We start from the raw sequence: 22057 nt of genomic DNA on the forward strand, positions 1-22057 counted from the left end.
TTTTTTCTTTTCTTTCTCATTTGTTGGAGATTGAGTGTATGGAAAATGTAAGGTTAATAACACTGTAGTCTGGAGAAATGTTTAAATGGAACATTCCTCCGGTTGGCATAATGCAAGGTTCTTTTGTACTGTTCTCCACCTTTTGACTAGATGAGGGCCAGAGGGCAATTTTCTCCATGCTCTTGTAATCTTGTGCCCCCTGTGACTAAATAATGGTCATTAGAGCAAGCCTATTTGATTGTGAAAGGCACTGTCGCTTTGTGCTTTGGATTACTATCCCCCACGACCTGCACGGAGAATTCCAGGTTAATAGAGCTGTGACCTGACTGTGCGGGATTCAAGCACAGCTTCACAAGGTGAGGGGCTCCTGCATTTACCCAATGAGCCAATCCGGTCAAAAAATGATGTGATAGCTACCCCATGTTGCTCCTTTTCATGAGGGCAATGCTTTGCTACTCCTGCAAGAGTTTGTAAAGCTGGGTAACAATGCTTGCCATCTATCAAAATGTCAAAAGCTTTATTACCACAAAACCAGAGGAACTGATTTCCATAGGTTTTGCTAATGCTTGTGAGGAGGCAGCTGTTGAGAGCTTGAAATCATGCTTGTTGAAACGACAGAGGTTCAGTTTGGATTCTTCAGGAAAGTGACCTGGAAGGTGGCGGCAGTAACCACAGATGGACATCCGACCACAGGATTTCAGACTCTTCTCACCTCTCCTTGGTTCACTTTTCCTCTCGCCATGTTGTGTCCTCCCACAGGCAAAAGACTTGGGTTTACAACTGACTCGGGAAAATTCCACAATGTGTCTTTAGGACAAGGTCAGGAGATGGTGGCAGAAATGGCCCTGGAGAAAGCTTCCCGAGGAGGACACTGGGTCATACTCCAAGTGAGTAATTACGTTTTCCTGAAAACACTGGGAGTGAACATGGACGGGCAGTGCAGAGCACCCCTGCCCAGCGGGAATGAGCCTTTCACACAGCACACGGTGATCTGCTGCTGGGGGGCATGGCGTTCTCTCAGCAGTAATGACACCTCCAAGGGTGACAAGGAGCTCTGCTGACAAGGATGACTACCATTTTTTGAGGGATTTTCTAGCCATTGTGCTTGAAAATTTTAAATATTACAGGGAGCCCCATCGTTCTCCTGACTTACGGATATCTGGAACACTCCAATAGTGCTTGAGGACAGACTGGCTCGTATGGAATACTAAGACGGTTGTCACAGTATCTCTCATTTGCATGTGGCTTTAAAGTTGACACAGTGTTTTTTCATATCTCATTATGTCACGTAACTCTGCCCGTAACTAGTTGTGTCTTATTCCCTTTGCTTATAAATTAAGGGGTTGAGTACTTGGTCCCTTTTGCCTTTCTAGGGCTCACATTTTATGGGTCTATGATTCTACAATCCAGTGTCCTTTGGGGTGGTTCCCTTCACTGGGGATTCTAGTGTCGACTGAAAAAAAAAACAAAAAAAAAACGGACAACGTGAGAGCTGTGAATCCAGTTTTATTTGGGACTTAATGAGGACTGTAGCCTGGGAGACAGCCTCTCAGCTCTGAGGAACTGATCCGAAGAGGTAGCAGGGGAGAGGTCAGTATCTATGTGATTCTGGTGAAGGGGGTACATGCAGTCAGGCACACATCTCGGTTGAAGGTTGCTGCTAGCCACGAGGAGCAGATGTTTCCATTCATGATTTTAGTGCTTTTCTAGGTATGAGAAGATGCAAGGAATTGAGCTCATAAAATTTTCTCCCGAAAATATCTAACTATCTGAAGGCCTGTTCTACCAGATTTTCCCAGAGCACAGAAAGCCTCATTCCTGATCTCTGCCCTGAGCTCCTTTCAGGGTGGGTTGAAAGTCAGCCACTGCAGTGGCTAGTGCCTTTGTTCATATAGAACCAGATGACGAGTGACATTTTTTAGTTTGTACCAGCAAGAATCCAGGAACCAGTGGAGCCCAGGCAAGCTTTAGGAGGCACCTAGGGGCCGAGCTAACTCCAAGCTCACTCCTTCCTCAGCAGGGTGCGCCAGCTGTCTCAGCAGGTCTGGAAATGGCCATTTGACTTGCAGCACAGTGATCCCAAAGGTTCTTATTTATATGTCAGGCTCTTTACTAGGCAACTTGTAGGATACATCATCTCTAATCATCACAGCAAAGTTGCAAGGGTAGGTATTGTCATCCCATTATAAAGGTGAGAAAACTGAGCCTCCGAGTGGTTTGGAGAGCCTCAAGGCCACACAGCAGGAAAGTGGCAGAGTCTGTCCGCCAGCAGGCGACGTTCTTTCCGCTAGCCCACACTGCCACCCTCATGCAGATATGACATTGGCCTTCCTTAATGCCTCCAGTATCTGGGGTTGATGCATTCTGCGTTTCTGCTTGAAATAAAATTGGATTCACTAAGAAACTGCCCAGTGTCCAAGAAGAATATAACCTTCTGGGAGAGTAAAACCTACTGCTTAGATGAGACTTCAGTATGGGGACTTGGGATGGTGTGTCCCTTCTGAGCCTCACAGAGTCAGACAGGTAACAGTGGAGGTTTTGTTTTTCCAGAGATAGCAGTTGTTGCTGGGTCCGTTGGGTAGATGCTGAGCTCTCCCCACAAAAGGGAACGTTCTTTGCGAGTTCTCATGCGTCCGGCGGCTCAGACTGGAGAGAAACTGGGAGGGGTGCAGTCCTCCTCAAGAGAACATAGTGATCAAAGTAAAATGTTTCTGTTATTTTTATATCTATGCTGCGCTACCCGTCGCCCCCCCCCCCCAAAAAAAATGCAAGTTGTAAGTTTTACCGTTAAAAAACGTCTCAAAAGACCTTATTTGGTGAAGGATCTCCTTTTGGGTATCTATTTTAGACCTTTGATTTTTGTTTTCAATGGTAAGCCGGTAACTTAGAATGTAACTTTCACTAGTTCTCTCCACACATGGAATAATTGGAGAGGAGAGACTATCCCAGGCTTTTTGGCAGCTTCTGAAGGTTTCTAGGATACATTTGATTGGCAGTTAAAAGAGAAGCATTCTTTGACGAATGAGAAGCCCAGCATAATAGGAACTTGTTATATTGTTTGTAATTTACATTAAATTCTGTCAGCGTAGGCAGATGATATGTATGCACATGCTAATGAGTTCCTAACCAAACTCTGCGCTGGTCAATTACTGTGATCAGAGATAGCCCCTCTAAGGATATTTAGTTGGCGTTTTATCAAAAACCCACACTCCAGAGAAAACTATCACTAAGGTAGCAGACTGGCACGGTCTTTGTCTCAGATGCACACCAGATGATTTGTGAATTAATATAATGGAAAAAAGTCATTTTTCATGGGCAACATGGGTGGTTTTCAAGATATGTGTATTGGCTAAAAATGTCGCACAAACACTGCTACCCTTGGACAAATGGCCGCAAGAATCTAGCCAGTCTCAAAGCCAGTATCCTCAAGAATGGTTCCCAGGCTGGATTCCAGAGAATGCCAGTGTACAACGACGGCTCACTTGGAGATTTTTCTGTTCCCTGACTCCAAAGTCACTGTTAAAATATTTTTATGTTTGTTTCATATACTAATGAGTAGGAGTTTGAGTAGAGGAGATTTCCGTCAGTAACAATGAAGTAGGGGATCAGGTGCATTTCTAGCCTTTATACTTGATTAAACTAACCCAGATAAGTCTTAGTAATTGAGTTTGAACTGTAACAAAGAAAAGTATCAAGAACTCCATCTCAGAAGTGATTGGCGGGTGTTGGAAGTAGGTGAGTGTTAGAAGGAGATTTTGTTTTACAAAGACAAACTGTAGTGATTTGGAGCACTTAAAGTGTTCAGTGTTCAATTCTGACTTGGTTTATTTTTTTTCCCTAATGCGCTAGTAAAGGAAACTTTAAATCGTGGTTCTCTGAGTTTCCAACTCATTCATGTACAGGAGAATGTTGTAATCCTATAATTTAAGTAATGTACTTCAGTCTCACAGGAATTCTAAACCATGCTGTTTTTCAGAATGTCCATTTGGTAGCCAAGTGGCTCGGAACCTTGGAGAAACTCCTTGAAAGATTCAGCCAGGGAAGCCACAGAGATTACAGGGTTTTCATGAGTGCTGAGTCTGCACCTACACCAAATGAACATGTCATCCCTCCAGGACTCCTGGAAAATTCCATCAAGATTACTAATGAGCCCCCCACAGGAATGCTGGCCAATTTGCATGCTGCACTCGACAACTTTGATCAGGTAAGAATGCAGAAGCAGCCTGGTCTGACACTGAAGTCCAGGTCTTCTCACAAGACCGTGAGACCTAAAACCACAGCCACATGTGTAACGAGAATGAACCACGTACCTTTCTGAGGAGCTTGCTTATTGAAGACAAACATGGCAGACTAGTATCTCTAGCCATAGAAAGAGAAAAAGCCATTGTTCTTATTGACGTCGTTGAGAAGATTGATGACGCTAATGATGACGTGGCAGGAGTTGTAGTATACGACTTAATATTTTGATCTGGTTTTGATATTAGTCAATTTAAAGCCCTTCTTTTTAGATTATATCCCTCCTGCCTTCAGATTTACATTTTCATGTCCTTCCAAAATAAAACAAATAAATTAGTACCTTTATAAATTAATGATAGTTCTATTACCATTAGTCTGCTTGTTCAAATTACCACATCTGTCTGTGTCATAATCAAGTCTGTCAGTTTCCTTTGTTGCTATTTCTCTGAGCTCCCATTCCTTCCTCTAATTTCTTAGAAATCCTTGATAAACAGCATTCTTATTAGGAGAAGTAGAATAAGCCCGAAAGAGGAAACACGTATGATGTGGTGATAAATATTCAGCCTCCTGTTAGAAATGTTATTATCCTCTATGAAACATTCCCACATGCGTAACTTTTTCTCTAGGTCCCTCTGGGCTAAGATGAGAAAACCAACATTATGAAGGCATTAAAATAATTGGCCACCTAAGAATATAGTTTTGAAGAATGCAGTTAATTGCTCAATTCAATAATTGAGTAGTTTGTGCCTGTTTACCCAATGGGCTGTGTAAACAAAAGGCACTCAAAAACTCTGTTGAGCCTGTTACATGTTTGAAGTATCCTTTTTTGCAAACTAAGACAGGCATGTATTTTATCTTCCCTCAATTTATAATTCCTGGCCATCTGTGACATTCTCAAGTTCTCTCTCTCAAAGTAAGTACAAAAGAGGAGTTTGACGTATTTAAATAGGATTTATCCAACTTCCCAGAACAATTGTCTTTATTTGTGAAAAGTGAGCAGTTCATGAGTAAACAGGCTTCAGCCCAGTTGTCCTTCAGCTTTTTTTTGGTAAGCATCTCTCTGATAATCTGATAAAGCTATGGATACTCTCCCCAGGGAAATGCACACTAAAAGAAAATTGTTGCATACAATCATAGGGATGACCAGATCCCCCAAAGCCTATGCATGAATTCCTTCCCCAGTTAAGAACAGCATGTTCTAGTTTATTTATGAAAGTATCAGGGTTTTTTTTTTTTACTGCTACTTGGAAAACCCCTTACAATAATTGGTCACATTTATTGAAAAGGGTCTTAAGAACTTCAGGGGTGAATATTTCTTATCTACTGGAAAGGCTCCTCTGAAACATTAAGATTAAATTTGTTCATAAGTAGCAAAAGCAAAGCTAATCAATGTGATTCACTAAATAAACTTTCCATCAAACCTATTCTAGCCCAAACCTGAGATTTTAAAGCTTTGTGACCACCTAGAGGGGTGGGATAGGGAGTGTGGGAGGGAGACGCAAGAGGGAGGAGATATGGGGATATATGTATATGTATAGCTGATTCACTTTGTTATAAAGCAGAAACTAACACACACCATTGTAAAGCAATTATACGCCAATAAAGATGTTTAAAAAAAAGATTCTAAAGAAAATCTAAAAAATTTAAGAGTCTTTTATGAATGCTGAACTGTTATTATGTTAGAAAAAAATGTGGGTTATATTCAGATTATGTAATTCAAGGGTACTAGCCTGTGCTCCCTGGCTATCTGTGTATAGGTTTCTAGAACCCTTTTATCAGTTAGAATTATGAAGGAAGTACAAAACAACAGTGGCTTAAACAAGGTATTTCTGCCACATGAGAATTCAGGAGCTAGGTCATTCAGAGCTCCTTTGTGTCACCACAAAGTTGTCATCAACCCAGTTTGCTTACATTTCACCATTTCTAGGATGGGCTTGCCGTGGTCCCAAGTGGCAGTGAGGGTGGCAGCTCCCATAGCTGTGTTCCAGAAAGTAGGATGAGAGAAGGAACAAAGAAAATGACAAAGGGACCATGTTTGCTTTCTTGTAAAGATTCATTCTGCAAGTTAATACACAATACTTCTTTCAACTTATTGGTCAGACTAATTCACACTGCATTACCTAGCTGCAAGAGAGGCTGGAAAAGTAAATCTATCTTGGGCAGTGTATGCCCAGCTGAAAGTCAGCAGGAAGGCACTTTAGGGCGGGCAGATAGTGGTCTCCATCACAGACCTCCTCCTCTCCCAAGTCTCCTTGTATCATCCTGGATGTTCTGTGTCGCTGCCGTGGCCCTATCTTGTTGAAGCCTGTGACGTGGACAGAGGGTGATGAATGCCATCTACCTTGGTTCTCATTTGGGTTAGGTAAATGGGTCCCAGTTGCTCCTATTGCCTGGCTGCCCTTCTTGGATGAGAAAAGCACCTAAGGGATCTAGACAAGTTAACTGTTCTGTTTAGGTATTTTCATTTTCCATGCTTTGATTTTCAAGTCAAATTAAATCTGTGTTCTTAATCTTCTCCCCAAGTCAGAATTTATCCTCAAATTTTGACATGTGTATTCATAGCGAACAAAGTGCATTTGATATTGATCCTTTATTACCTTGAACATTCTAGAATATTTATGTAAATATGATCAGTAAGTGACCAAGATGTAAAGAACCTTTTCTTTAGGATGCTGCCTACCTAACCCTCTTTCAGCTTAGTAGCGCTGCCTCTTGAAGATGTCATAAATGTTTGGGCTCCCTGCATCCCCAGATAACCAGATTTTTGAAGCAAGAATGTAAATTTCTTTTTCTGTAAGATTTGCAGCAGAAACAAATAATGGTAATTGTGCATGTAAAATTGGCATCTGTGTGCATGCAACACTGTTATGTGTGTGTGGATGCCTGTTCTCTGTTCACAATGCTGTTTGTATATTTTCTGATACAAACACTTGATCACTTGCTTTGTAAAAATACAATTGACCTGAAGTGTAGAATGTTAGGCAGACTCGTATTTTTCTTAGGAATGCCTGATTCACATTTTCTTCTCATGTCATTTATATTATCGGAGCGTCATGAAATGGGCATTGACTTATGATTTTGGGTTTTTTTAGCAGTGAGGCTAAAATTAGGTCAGTTATATGAAGTATATAGACGGAAGTAATGTACTAACTGTAGTACTTGGGTTTTCCGTGGACTATATGTAATTCAGGGAGGGTGTTAGGTGACTTGTTGGATCATAAAATTTTGTCACTTCCATTTGGTCTCCTAGAAATGTCTTCCTTTTAAAAGCAATGTATTTTTATATCCTTCAACATTAATTCCACTTACATGGTTTCTCTTTTCTTCTTTCACAAGCTTGCCCTTTACTTGAGGTTTAGCTGTGGAGAAGTTATTTGTAATGATTGTATAGTTTTGAGCCCCATAAATTTCCTAGAAGTGGCCTAGTCATTGAGAATAGCCTAGTGATTTAGTTGGGTCAGCAGTGTATGTGGCCTGGCCAATTCTAGAACTATATTTGGTGGTAACCCTGGATTCTGATGACAGCGATAGAGAAAGAAACTAAAATGCTCTTCTGGTCCTGGACCAAGAGAACAAATCTAGGCTTGGTTTAGACTTTTACTGAAAGGCCTCTGGGAGGCCAGATCTGAGCTCCCACCCCAAACGGGCTAAACATATTTTGTATTATAGATGCCCACATTGTCAGATCCATTCAAATGTAGACCGGGTGTAATTTGACCGTTTTAAAGGACAAGGCAGGAAGGTGCTGTTTTGGCCTCACCTTCCTCCGCTGCCCACCATCAGTTGAAGGAGTCATCCTCCGTTTTTCCTTGTTTGCCTCACAGGACTGCCGGATTTGAGAATGGGTAAAGTACTACCCTTAAGACACAGATGGCTGTTTTTCACCTTTTAATTTTATGGCTTTGGGGGCCATAAGCATATCAGTGTAGCATACCAGGTTTCCCTCTGCATTTGCAAAAAAATCATCTTATGGATCTACTCTACAGGACATATGTTTTCCAATCTTCCATATGCTGTTCTGTTATTCCAACAGTGAGTTTTATTTTCAGCTCATTGGAAGAAAACCATTTGTTGTGGTGGTTGTATTAGTCAAGGGACAGTACAAAATTATAGTGATTCATACAAGATAAGCTCTCACACGTAATTGGCAGCTCTGGTGCATGAGATCCGCCACACACCCAAGCTTGTGGTGCCTCCACTGTACCTAACTCCCAGCTTCCAAGTCGTCCAGTCATTATCATTTGTAGCTCATAGGAAAGGGAAAAGAACGACAACCAGACCAAGCAATTTCCCTTTACGCAAGTGACGTGAAAGTTGCATACGTCACTTCTGCTCAAATTCTGTTGGCAAAAACTTGGTCACGTGGCACATCTGGCTTCAAGAGGGGCTGGGAGATTGCTTTTTGATGAGTGGCTGTGTGCCCAGATAATCGGTATTACTATGGAACCAGGAGGAATGGAGAATTGGCATTAACTTATATTCCGCTACAGTGATGAAATTAAGATGATGGCCTTTTGTCAAACAGATTGTACAAGAACATTTTTGCAGGGGAAATTGATGTCAGGCATTATTACCACTGGCAAAATGAATTGTCTCATTTTCTAGTGAAACAGAAGAATAATTGAAGCAAAATAAAAGCATTCCTCTTAAATCAACAGACTGGCAAATGCCAGTCTTCTCTTATGCTCTCCTAGCTTAAAACTGCATGTTACCTCTGTCCTAGGTCTCCCTCAAAGTCCTCTGCAAGATGATTGAAAACTCAGACCCTTACCCTTGGAAACCATACGGATGGATGATCAAACATTCTTTCTTTTCTCCCAGGATACACTTGATGTGTGCTCCAAGGCGCAGGAGTTTAAAAGCATTCTCTTCTCTCTGTGCTACTTCCATGCCTGTGTTGCTGGGAGACTGAGGTTTGGCCCCCAGGGCTGGAGCCGCTGCTATCCGTTCAATTCTGGAGACCTCACCATCTGCGCCAACGTCCTCTGCAACTACTTAGAGGCAAACCCTAACGTAAGTGCCAGTGGCCAGATAACCTCTTCCGAGGAGTGTACTGAATCTGTCAGTCTTTGGGCACTATCAAAGTGGACCATAATTTCTCTTTCGAAGCTATTATTGAAATAGCTGACACTACATATGCATCCTCTGCCAAGTGTGAGGTTTTACAACAGTGGATGCTCGAACTTTATGAGATGGGTCAAGCCAGTTCTACATCAGCAGCTTAGTGCAAAAAAAAAAAAAAAAAAAAATGTCCTTCATTATGTTAACAAAAACAGTGGTTTACATGTGCATGTATGCCAGATTCATTAGGCAGGTAATGAAGCATGTGCACAAATGTAATTACATACAGCAATTCTGACAGTTCATAACACTGCATTAATAATCACTACAATTAGTTCTGATGATGGAAGCAATTTACAGCACGTCACATGTATAAATAATGGTGCATTTCCTGCATATGTCATTATTATGTATTAAGGATGCCACCTTGTTGTGACTTTTTCAGTAATGTTCCCCTCGATTTGAAGTTAAAGGTAGATGAATGATTTTATTTCATAGCTAAAATGTGTTCTACAGATGGGAACGGGAATGCTTCATCAAGAACATTTGTGTAAACTCTTATAAACTCAGTGACTGGATTTCAAGAAGGATGAATCATTTGTAAGGATATTCTGGCTTAGTCCTCATAAGGGAAACTTTTTCCATTAAGTTAAATCTGTTAAAATCGAGGTATGTTTGTCAGAACCAACCAGGCATGGTGCTTTAGGCCACACTTTCTATTAAAGGGCCTTTAAAACCATTCAACCATGTTTCTATGTATAAATGGTTCTTTTTTGTTCTTTTGGTAATTATTGTTATCAAAGTTTTCTCAAGCTTTGAAGATGGTTTGACTACTATCTGAATATGTACACTTTGTACATAACATGGGTGTGTTATGTCCTGCTGCTTCTCCCACGGGTGTTCCAGCATCAAGACAGCTTTAGGTTCTAAACACACGCTCTTGTGTCTTAGATGTCTTGACCCAAGTCATTCACCACACATCACATCACGAAGCAAGTTAGTTCGATCTGGGAATTAAGTTGACGTGCCCACATAGTTTGGTTGTACAAGATGCCCTTTTCCGGAAGGTATATGTATAAACTTGGAAGTAGGCAGATGATAGATGATATTTCGAGTCATGAGATTAGATGAGATCATCAAGGTTACAGAGTATAACTGAGAGATCTAAAGATTACTTCTTAGGGAATGCCAACGTTTAACTATTGTAAGAACTTCGATATTTTTCCATATGAATTTCGTAAGTCTCACCATCCGGAAATTCTTGAATGTCAAGGTTGGAAGGCTTTAATTGAAAACATCATTTGGTTGTTTACATTTAAGGTTGGGGATGGGGCTACATAACATCTGACTTTGGTTTTACAAAGCCTAGAGGGAGTAGGAAGAAAAATTGTTTTTCTGTAGCAGTACCTTTCTCCCACCCTGTGGAGTACAGTTTGGGGGACATGCCCAAGAAGACCTCTACTGAGTAACAACAAGTTCACATTTTTTTCAGGCTGTACCACTGTGCCAAGGGAAGGGTTACAAAAAAAAAAAAAAAAAGTATTTGTAAAAAAACAAAGATTTGTGGGAAGAAAATCAATTATTGAGAAGAATAGATCCCTAGCTGATTAAAATCTTGAGGGAGCTATATATCAGATAATAATGTATAGCAGGCATTAATTAAATGTGATCAGAGAAATAAAGTTAAGAGGTCTCTGTTTCCCATCCATTTCTGTTCTATGGGAGGTAGTCCATGGCATGGCTGAGAGAGCATGGTACAGTGTAGCCACTTTAATTTTTCATTCACATCAAAGTGGCTTAAAAGGAAGACGTTCATTTATTCAAATTATTCAAATAAAGTTGTAGCCAAGTACATTGGAATAGTTGAAGCAATTTTACTTGTTCTGTCACATCATGCAACAAATGAAGGCTATAATTAAGTTTTTACTTGAACTGCTGGGAGGCAGTATACTGCCCCCAAGGGTATAAAGGTTTCTGTCTAGAAAGGCTTCATCACAAACTGGCATGTTTTGCAAACCCAGAGGAAGCTAAAGGGTAGCAAAGAGGGGCTTCAAACCCTGCGAAGCCAAATAAAGAGGAGATACGGTGATTCCTTGAATAAAACATACTACAGTCATTAGTTACAGCACTTGGAACAGTCATGGAGGCCAGTCATGCCATAAACCGAGCCCTCAAATCAATCTGTGGCAAACGGCTTGGTTTGCCTGGACTTTTGGAAGGTGATGGAATTCTAAGTAACACCCCAAATTCAAATTGTGTAGGTTTTTCTTTCTTTTCCTTGATTTAGATCATAAAACCTGGTATAAATCAGATCATAAAAATGTCATCCCTCAAAGGTCCTATGAACCAACACCCTCTTGTGGTTTTTAGATGAGGTTCTGAATGTGTAAACCTTAACTGCATAACATGTTCTAGGAATAATCTGGTTTGCTTTAAAATCTTCATTAAAAGCTCCGCCTCATTAAAAGCTCACTGAATGTATTAAAACACACTGAAAATAATTCTCAGCCAATTCAATCCTGGCAATTCAGACAATTCCTGAGCCTCTTTTAAATGCTCCTGTAGGTGGGGGCTTGTAGAGAGGCACTTGCTGCTGACTGACTGTTCGGAGGCAGGTGCCCCGAACCCGGAAGTGAACGTTGGCATGATTCCCCTCTCCTCTCCCGCCAGGTCCCATGGGAAGACCTCCGTTACCTCTTTGGTGAGATCATGTACGGGGGCCACATCACAGATGACTGGGATCGCAAACTGTGTCGGGTGTATTTAGAAGAATTCATGAATCCCTCTCTGGTAAGACATTTCTTAAGTCATTTCACAGAGGAGAAAGTTCTAGTAAGATTCTTTTTTAACTTTTTATTTTATATTGGAGTAGAGCTGATTAACAATGGTGTGTTCGTTTCAGGTGTACAGCCCTGTGATTCAGTTATACATACACGTTATCTGTTCTTTTCAAAATTCTTTTCCCGTTTAGGTTGTTACATCATATTGAGAGGAGTTCCCTGCGCTATACAGTAGATCCTTGTTGGTTATCCATTTTAAATATGGCGGTGTGTGCGTTCCAATCCCCTAACTATCCCTTCCGCCCACCCTTCCCCCCCTGGTAACCAAAAGTCTGTTCTCTAAGTCTGTGAGTCAGTTTCTGTTTTGTAAATAAGTTCATTTGTATCCCTTTTTTTTTTTTTTAGATTCTGCATATAAGCGATAGTTTGCTTTCTCTAAGAATTTTTTAAACTGATTCCACTATGTAAATAATTCTTGAACGTTATTGAGGATTCTTGGCCTTCTGTGAGTATATTCTGGCACACCTTCCAGGGAGTTTGGAAGTTTGTTAGAAGTGTAGGATCTTGGGCCCCATGCCAGACCCACAGAATCCGAATCTGTGTTTTAGCAAGACACCTCCCTGCCACCACCGCAGGTGGTTTCTGTGCCCACATGAAGCACCGTCCCATGCACAGACTCACTGGATCTTTGAGATAACCCCGTGAGGTACACAGCACTGACACTGTCACCCCATTTCATAGACAAAGAGACTGGGTCACGGTGATTTGCCCCAGGTCTCCCAGTTATCCCAGGCAGGGGCTCTAGCCAGATGTATTGATTTCAATTCAGCGGCTCTGATACAAGTGAACTCTATAGTTCTTTCTCTGGCACAGAAGCCATGGAGTATTCTAAATTTTGATCACTAACTCCTAACTAAATATGTGCTCAAGAAAACTGCGGTGATGTGAGAGGGCAGTTCTTCCTTCTGTGAGGAAGGGGCAGAGCTCCCTTGTACTGGAGCTTAAAGAGGCCAGGTACCCTTTTCCCATTTCTCATCTTGCTAGCCCCATGTCTGTGTGCACCAACACACCCACATGGTTTGTGGCTGGTGCTGGGTTTTCTGGAAAAAGCACTCAGTCCTTGTCTTCCATACTGAAGTAGCTGAAAGTGGTGGCATACTTTTCTCATGTCTCTCTCCAAAGGTTTCCAGGTTCATGGCCGTTGCCTGATTATTTCTTGGAAACCCAAGGCACCCTCCACCGTGCCATCTCTACTCCCACTTGGGCAAGACACCAACTGTGTTTAGAGCTGTGCTGTGTATTTTTTTTAAAAATAGTTTGAGCAACCTCCTGTTCGTAATTTCTTGAGAACTTCATCTCCTAAAAGCATTATGCCTTCCTCAAGTCCATTTTGAGAAGTAATATAATCATGTATTAGAAAACATGGTGTACTGTATGTAGTCTCATATAGAAAATGGAGGACAGATTATTTTTTGCTACTTTTAATAATGTTAAACAATTTGGGGACAAGGCAGGGGAAAAAAAAAAGGCTTTCCTGCCACGTGACCATTATTTGTTTCTTTTGACTGTGAGTCTCCTGGTCTTTCCTTAGTTCTAATGAGTAAGGTTTCACGGGTCAGAAAGACACTTTCAATTTAGCGCAACTGGAAGTCACTCCTCAGAAGAGGTCTGGGAGTACGTTACCATGGAGATGGGAAAGATAAACAGGGTCGGGTGTGCTACCTTTACAGAGGCTGATTTCTCTGAATGATGGTGGAGGTCAAGGGGCAGAGCGACAAACTCACTCTGCTCTTCCCTCTCTGGTTCTGGCCTGAGGATGAGAGTGAATTACTGTTGCCAACCGAGACAGTCCATTAACCTTCACAAGCCTGAACTCCCATTCACATAATTGTAAAATAAATATAGATGATGCAACCTGAGGGGCATCTCTGGTGTGTGCATTAGCCCTTTAGAAATTTAGGTACCTGCCCTTCCATGCTGCTCTGGTGAGGTTTTCAGGATGGAGATGCTCATTTGCAGTCCTGCATCCTCACCAGAAAGCACTACCTTGTCAACTCACCAGAGCAAGCTAAAGCACTGACTGGTTTGGTGGCAGAAACTGCAAAATCCCAGTTATTTTGTTCTCATACAGATGTTTCCTGCTCATGCTGTTTACGTTATTAGGAACTTAAGCTAACACTTCAGCATCTTGCAGGATGTCTTTTAGCCGCTTCTCACATTGGTTAACTTATTTGGCAATCAGTGTCTTTGGTTACATGGGTACGTGGTCAAACCTTGGAATGCTTTCAGTGGCTTTGTCGTGTTAGGAGGATGAATGAGTTTCTTGTTGGGTAAATGACACGGCATTTAGAGAGGGCTCCCCAATGGCAATGTGCTTTAGAGGGTTCCTGGCCAAAGTTAGGGAATTATAATTAATATTCTTCTCTCATGTAAGGTGCGTACTTGGCAATGCTAAACAAGTAATACGGTAAGTTACTTTTGGAAAATAAGGTATCAGGTCACCTGAAAGCTGTCAAATATTAACAGCTTAAAAGTTGGGCTTTGAAGTAAAACAAAATGACAAAAAAGCTCGGGTTCAAATTCAGTGCTCCCTTGTGTTTGCTGTGCAATTTTAGATACATCACGGAACCTGAGCCTCTGTTCATTCATTTGAGAAATTAGGGTACACAGTAGCAGTCACTCAGCATCCTCTCCTCCTCAACCTGCCCCACTCCCCAGCGCCAGGCGACCACTAATCTACTTTCTGTCTCTATAGATTTGCCTAATCTGGACATTTCGTATAAATGGAATCACACAATATCGGGCCTTTTGTGCCTGACCTCTTTCACTTAGCATGTTTTCAAGGTTCATCCATGTTATAGCATGTATCAGTACTTCATTCCTTTTAAGGGCCAAATAGTATTCCATCGTATCGATACACTATTTTGTTTATCTGTTCATCGGTTGATGGATATTTGCGTTGTTTCCACTTCGGGGCTATTATGAATAACGCTGCTTTAAATATTCATATATGTGTTTGCATGGACATACATTGCCACTTCTTTGGGGTATATACATAGAAATGAAATTATTGGATCTTATGGTAACTCTATGTTTAATGTTTTGAGGAACCACCAAACTGTTTTCCAAAGTGGCTGCATCATTTTATATTCCCACTGGCAATATACGAGGGTTCCGTTCTCTCCACATCCTCGCGGTGGCTGTGAAGTGGTATCACATTGTAGTTTTGTTTTGCATTTCCCTGAAGACTAATGATGTTGAGCATCTTTTCCTGTGCTTATTAGTCATTTGTGTGTCTTCTCTGGAGACATGTTAATTTAGAACTACTGACTCTTTGAGGCCTAACAATAACTTTATCAAACAGCCCTCCCCCAAAGGCAGGACAGGTGGCCACAGTGCAGAGAGTTAGGGTCCCATCAGCAAGAAGCAGCTTTTCATAAAAGCCTCTAAGTGGGATGGGAGAAGGCTTGGATTTAGAATCAGGATTCCCAGAGCTCCTTGAGTATGTTGACATTTTCACAGATTTCTTAAAGTAAGAGAACAGAAGTCTCTGTGTGAACTAAGCCTTGCTTATCGAGCTTTACTTGTTTGACATCATAGTAGGAACTTACAGTAGGACATTCTCAGGTTTTGTTTTTCCTTCTAGAAAATTAGGGTGTGCTTGAGGTAATCATGTCTGTTTCTAGGGCACAGGAAAGACTAAAACTAACCTTTGTAAAAAGGCTGCTATGTGCCTAGCTATTTGCATACATTGTCGTTAAATTCTCATGGCCACAATCTTTAGGTTGCTATTAGGATCCCCATTTTACCGATGAGATTGAAACTCAGATAAACTGTCATTTTTTGAAGACCACCAAACCGCACGGTGGGGAAACTGAACCAGATCTGTCTGGCTATAAACCTAGCCCTTCCCGTTGACTTTGCTGTTTGCCTTTGCTTTGCTCACTGCCCAACATGGGGAAGGCACTCTTCACATATTTGTAAACAGACTGCCTAATTGTCTTTCCAGAAAGCATGGACCATTTGCACTCCCACCAGCATTCTATGAATATTCACTCAAATGTCCAGTCCCCAGGCATTTTGAAAAGTTCCAAGTGGTTCCACTTTTTGGTTACTTTCTTTGCTTGAAATTCTGTTTAACTTTGGCTGCATTGAAAAACAATTAACTGTGGCTCTTAAATTTTCTTTTAACAATTTGAGCACTAATAGGGAAAATCAAGTCCTTGTTTGTAGGGAATACATTTTGGCTTGGAGATGTTTAGTCTAACTTCTGGTTTTAGTATTCATATTTTGTGCCCGCATTTTTATTTTGGCTAATTTATCTATCCAGTAATGGTGAGGTTAAATCCCCTTCACAGTTTTGTTTTGGTCACGCTGAGTCAGGTAAAATTTTAATTTTGATTATTTTGATATATAAATGTGAAATGATAGGAAATGTGAATAAATGAATAAAACAAGCCTAGCTGATGGATACTGGTCACAAGAGAGTCTGCATTGCTCCTTCTCATGTTTATTGGGTCCAGGTCTATGTTTCTGGCAATACGAAAGACTGGATAACTTGAAAATTCTCCCGATACAAAATAAAAATAGAAATTCTGACTTTAACATTTAAAGTGCCTTTTGGAATTCAGGAGAGCAATTGAGCATCATCCCTAAGGACATGAGCTCCCTGGGCAATCTGGGATTGCAGGTTTGAGGAGGAAGGAACGAACTGCCGCTACTCACAGATGACATGATTGTGTAGAAAATCGCGCTGATTTTGTCTCCATTGGACTGTGAGTTCCTTAAGAACTAGGTCATACGAATCTCTTATACTTCCACGGCTTACTGGGGTATACTAGGTGATCAGTTCATACGATTAAATGAAGTAATGAACAGTCACTTTGTCTCCAGGTGATAGTGAGGGGACCAGATAGCATGAACATACACAATTACAGAGACAAACCCCATTTTCAGAAAATGATTTTAAAATTGTAGGCCTAAAATAGCTACATTAGGTGATGGTTTTTAAAAACTAGCATTCCCTGTACATTTAAGTGCATGTAGACAGAATTCACAGCAAGAGAGGCCGGGAAAATTAAACAGAAGTGTAATGGTCCCCTGGGAACTAAAGAACAATCGGGGGGAAAAAAGTCTGAGATTACACTGAGTTAACCAGAAAAGTATAAGCGCTGGATTGACTGCGTTTATAGCTGGTCAGAGACTGAGGCCCATAAATTGTTTAGTTACATTTTGGTATCTCTGCTTGCATTGCCTTGGTTGAGAACATTCTTCCCGGTGGAATGTCTAACCCTTCTCCCCGGCCTGAATGAAGTGGATGGGTGTGATTAATGCCTGATAACTCCAGCCACTCACTCATTAGGCAACTTTGGATTGAGCACCAGTATGTGCTAGCTAGCAGTTGCCCCAGGGTCTACAGATCTTGAGATGAGCTACACAGACTCTGCCCTGAGAAGCTCAAAGTCACGGGGAGGTAGCACTCATTTGACTCTTAGTGTATACTGCCCTATAACATGTTAGTTACACACACTCCCACGTATTTTTTAAGATAGAAACATATAATTATGCACGTTTACAAAATCTACGTGCATAATACATAAAACAGTTTGAAGTAGTACTGCATTAAGTACTATTAAGTCATACTAAAATGAGTTCAGAATTAAGATTAAAATCAAACATATGCCCAGGCAAGTTACTCTGAATCTCAACTTCTCTCTGCGAAATGGGGATATCTGGGAGAATCAGTGACTTCAAGCATGCAACAGGGTGACCAATACACAGTAGATGGCTCAGCACCTGTCCGTTCCCTTTGTGTGCATGTATCGTGTTACCCCAAGCAAACCGCAAACCAGGTCTTCTTAAGGATGGGATTCATGTGTGTTCCTTGGACTCCTCCCCAGAGGTCAGCGTGGTACCATACACAGAGCAGAGTGATTGATTACAAGAGGGTCAAGAGATAGTCTAGAGAGCTCGCTATCGATCCAGCATTGTGCTGGGACCATCTTACCAGAGTGTTCTCAAGGTGTTTGGGAAATGAAGATTGATGTCCACTTAGATTTGGAATAACTGACTTTTCCTTTGTGGTTGAAGGTTGATGGTGAACTGATGCTGGCACCAGGATTTGCTGCCCCACCCAATCTGGATTATTCAGGCTACCACCAGTACATAGAAGAGATGCTTCCTCCGGAAAGCCCAGCACTGTATGGCCTCCACCCAGATGCTGAAATAGAATTCCTGACAGTCACATCCAACACTCTCTTCAGAGCTTTGCTGGAGATGCAGCCCAGGAATGCACTCAGCGGTGAAGAGCTGGGACAGCCCACAGAAGACAAGGTAGAGGGTCATTCTTTCTTTTCTATTGAGTTATACTGTATATACAGTAAAGTACACTAATCCTAAGTGCACAGCTAATGAAGTTTTTACCTTTGTGTGCACATAACCACCACCTGGATCAAAGTACAGAACATTTCCAGCACTCCAAAAGGATACCCCTGCCCCTTACCGATCAGTACCCTCTCCACCCCAGGCCAAAGGTACCCACCCTCCTTACCTCTGTCACCACAGACTAGATGGAGTAGACTTCCCGGTGTTTAAACTTCAAATACATGCAGCCTTATAGGATGTACTCATTTATGTCTGGCTCCTTTCACTCCACATTTCATTGTAAGATTCATCCATGTCGCTGCATGAACCAATGGTTCATTTCTGTTTAGTATTTTACTATGTAATTCTTTATTTATATATATAAAATTCTTAATTTGCTCCTTCTATAGGGGATGGGTGTTCGGGTTCTTTCTAGCTTTTCATTACAATGACTATCACAGCCGTGCACATTCTTGTATAGTCTTTTGTCAGCATAGAAATGTTAACTCCCAAAGCTATCTGCTCATAATACTCATTCCTGTATACCCAGAAGTGGAATCGTTGGATCAAAGGGTATAATGTTCAGCTTTAGTAGATACTCCCAGTTTTCCAAAGCTGTACAACCACTCCTACACACTTCCACCCACCAGCAGTGTGTATGAGTTCCAGTTGCTCCTGCTTCTTGGGGTCTTGTTAGGAGTCATGGTATTTCTTTGTGGTTTTAACTTTGCATTCCTCAGTTAAGGAATAATACTGAACATTTTTTCATACGCTTATGGCCGTTTGGATACACTTTCGTGTGAAGTACCTGTTCCACTTGCTTGCCCAATTTCTAATTGGGTTGTCAATCTTTTTCTTACTGATTTGTAAGAACTCTTTTATTTCAGATGTGTGTCCTTTGTTAGGTGTATGTATTGCAAATTTCTTCTCCACGTGTGTGGCTTGCCTTTCATTCAGTGTGTTTTTGGCTCTGTCATTTTGTTACAGTGTCTTTTTTCACCTTTTCTTGGGAGATTGGCATTATCCTTCTTTCGAAGGTTCTTATTACCATAGAATGATGGGGATGAGAAATGGACATCAAATAATGTTTTTTACCTTTGGATTAAAATCTTACTTCTCATTAATGTAAAACCTGAAGAGCTTATTTTTCCCTCAATAAATTAGCCTCTGTTTCTCTCAGAATTATCAATCAAGGATTCAGTGTGTGGAAACACAATAAACATCAGGTCTAATTATAGTGAGGTCCCATTCATTGAGACACTTGTTTGTAATTTAGAAGCTTTAGAATTTGTTACAGCACGTTTTATCCTATATACTAACATCTTCCCTATATGAATTTAGATTTTTTAAAAGATGAACGTATTTAAAAATCCATCCATTTGGGAAGATCTATAGTGTTAATAGATGCAGAGAGGTGGATGAGGTCTTCATCTGGTTCTGGGGCTTCAATCTCTCCAGGGAGGCAGCTGATCATTACACCAGAAAATGCAAAGCAAATGAGGTAAAGATGCCTCAGCATCTCCTACAAGCAGACTGGTTGTACCAACCACCATCTACTAGGTGTTTATATACTAGGCACTATAGAAAGTGCTTTACAAATATGCCAATTTAATCTGCAACAGCTCTGAGTAGTATCGGAATCTCTTTTGGAGATAAGCTTAGGTGACTTCCCAAAGCCAGACAGCTAGAAAGGGCCAGTGAAGGAAACCAGATTGTAGCTGAGTCCCAAAGCCTTTCTTTGACCTAAGTTCTCTACAGCGCTGTGTTTCATACTCTGTACTGCTGCTGTAAATAAGCTCAAGATTTCAGGATCTGACAAATGACCTGCCAGGGTGCTAATAAAGCAATCTGCACGCATCCCGTCAGAGCCACAGGCAGTAATGCGAGAAATAAATGAAAGAGGGAAAGCTGCCTGAGGCTGAAGACAGGCAATATCTTCCGACCTTTTGTCCTTCTTAGGTATTTGTTGGTTTTCCCAGCTCTGTAAAACTGCATCGTTGGAATAAATATCCACATCAGAGCACTATGTACATATGCACGTCTTCAGTGAACAAATCCTTCATTTCTTTAGGGCAACAGCTACAAAAGATAGAGGCTTCCTTGTTGTTGGAAATATTGATCCAAATTGCCCCCCAAATTTTAGGATGTGTCAGTTGCAAGGGCAGCATCGCAGAGTCACCAGAATTAACTCAAGTGTAAAGGGCATCTTTGGTTCATGTGACTTTTCAAATAACTTTTCTAAAATAGCAGATTGCAAAATGGCCTACCCAGATATTGGGGTTCTCCATCCTCTGATCATGTCTTTACAAAGAAATGAAATGTAGTCGATGAGAGAGAGTTCTTATGTTCCCTAAATGCTAACAGTAAATAAACTACAAACAAATAGTAGCACCTCCCTGACGAGACTGTGGGATGTCAAGGAGGGGAGGGCTGCACCGATTGAGGGAGTTGGCGGTGCCACTCTGCCCCGCTCCTGGGAGTTAGTAGGCATCTTTTAAACTCATGAGCAAGCATCTTTGGGAGTCGTATGATACAGTCTTAGACTTAAAAAAAAAAAAAAAATAGAGGCTATATAGTCACCATGACCAAAATTGAAATAGAAAGGAGCTAAATCTTTGTGTTTGTTAATGATTTAAGGTTAAGAATGTCTTGGATGACATTTTGGAGAAACTTCCAGAAGAGTTCAACATGGCAGAGATAATGCACAAAAACCCAGACAGAAGCCCCTATGTCCTTGTCTGCTTCCAAGAATGTGAGAGGATGAATATTCTCCTTCGGGAAATCCGGGTGTCACTTCAACAATTAGACCATGGATTGAAGGTAAGTTTAAAAGTGAGACTAGAGCAGCCTTCTTCACATTAAACGATACTCACTATGTGGCCTTTTTTCTCCCTGCAAGGGGGAGCTGACGCTGTGTCCTGGCATGGAAGCCCAGCAGTCTGCACTGAGTCACGATGCAGTACCAGAAAGCTGGAGCAAACTGGCGTACCCGTCTACTTACGGCCTGGCCCTGTGGTAAGTGCCCCACCCCTGCTGCTGCCGGCCATCGCCAGCCTCACGGCTGGTTTGGTGTTCGGAATTATGCCTCATAGGAACCATGAAAAATGTACTTTGTGATTGTATTCAGCCATAACTGTGCAAGCCACCACCAGTTTCACTTGAGTGAAAGGCAAAAATCAATTAGAGGTCAGGCTCAGAGCAAGATTCGAATTCTGCTTCTCACTGAATAGCTATCTGATCTAGGACAAAATACCTGACCTCTGTGTTTCAGTTTTTCATCTGAAAAATGTGGAGAACAGAATTCCCTCCCTGAGTGGATCAGATTTAAATGGCCACGGGAGGCACATTTTAAGTTTACCCCTCACATCATGTTATACCCTTATTTTCGAAGCCAGTGATTACTAATGCCATTTCACAGCGAACTCCTAAAGTGGTACGCAGTAAACCAGACTGCCTTCAATTTGGGGGTGTGACCGCAGTGACGTGCCACAAAGCCAGGGACAGAAATTCACAGCTCCCTGAAAGCCAGTGTTGTCTCCAACCACAACTTGGCCTTGGTAGTCAGCACCAGAAGTTTCACAAGGCTGGCTCTATTCTTGGCTTTTCCACATGGACGT

The 22057-nt window shown here is 41.4% G+C and overlaps 1 protein-coding gene across 1 annotated transcript in view; it reads left to right on the forward strand.

The window, feature by feature from the left end:
• Nucleotides 1-22057, forward strand: part of DNAH11 (dynein axonemal heavy chain 11) — a 315752-nt gene that overhangs the window by 285466 nt on the left and 8229 nt on the right. The window contains 7 exon segments of the mRNA XM_049714548.1: nucleotides 760-887; nucleotides 3977-4204; nucleotides 9058-9249; nucleotides 11968-12087; nucleotides 18168-18410; nucleotides 21078-21260; nucleotides 21340-21455. Coding sequence (XP_049570505.1) covers nucleotides 760-887; nucleotides 3977-4204; nucleotides 9058-9249; nucleotides 11968-12087; nucleotides 18168-18410; nucleotides 21078-21260; nucleotides 21340-21455 — 1210 coding nt within the window.

Source organism: Orcinus orca, chromosome 9 (assembly GCF_937001465.1).
Source record: "Orcinus orca chromosome 9, mOrcOrc1.1, whole genome shotgun sequence".
Lineage (NCBI taxonomy): Eukaryota > Metazoa > Chordata > Mammalia > Artiodactyla > Delphinidae > Orcinus > Orcinus orca.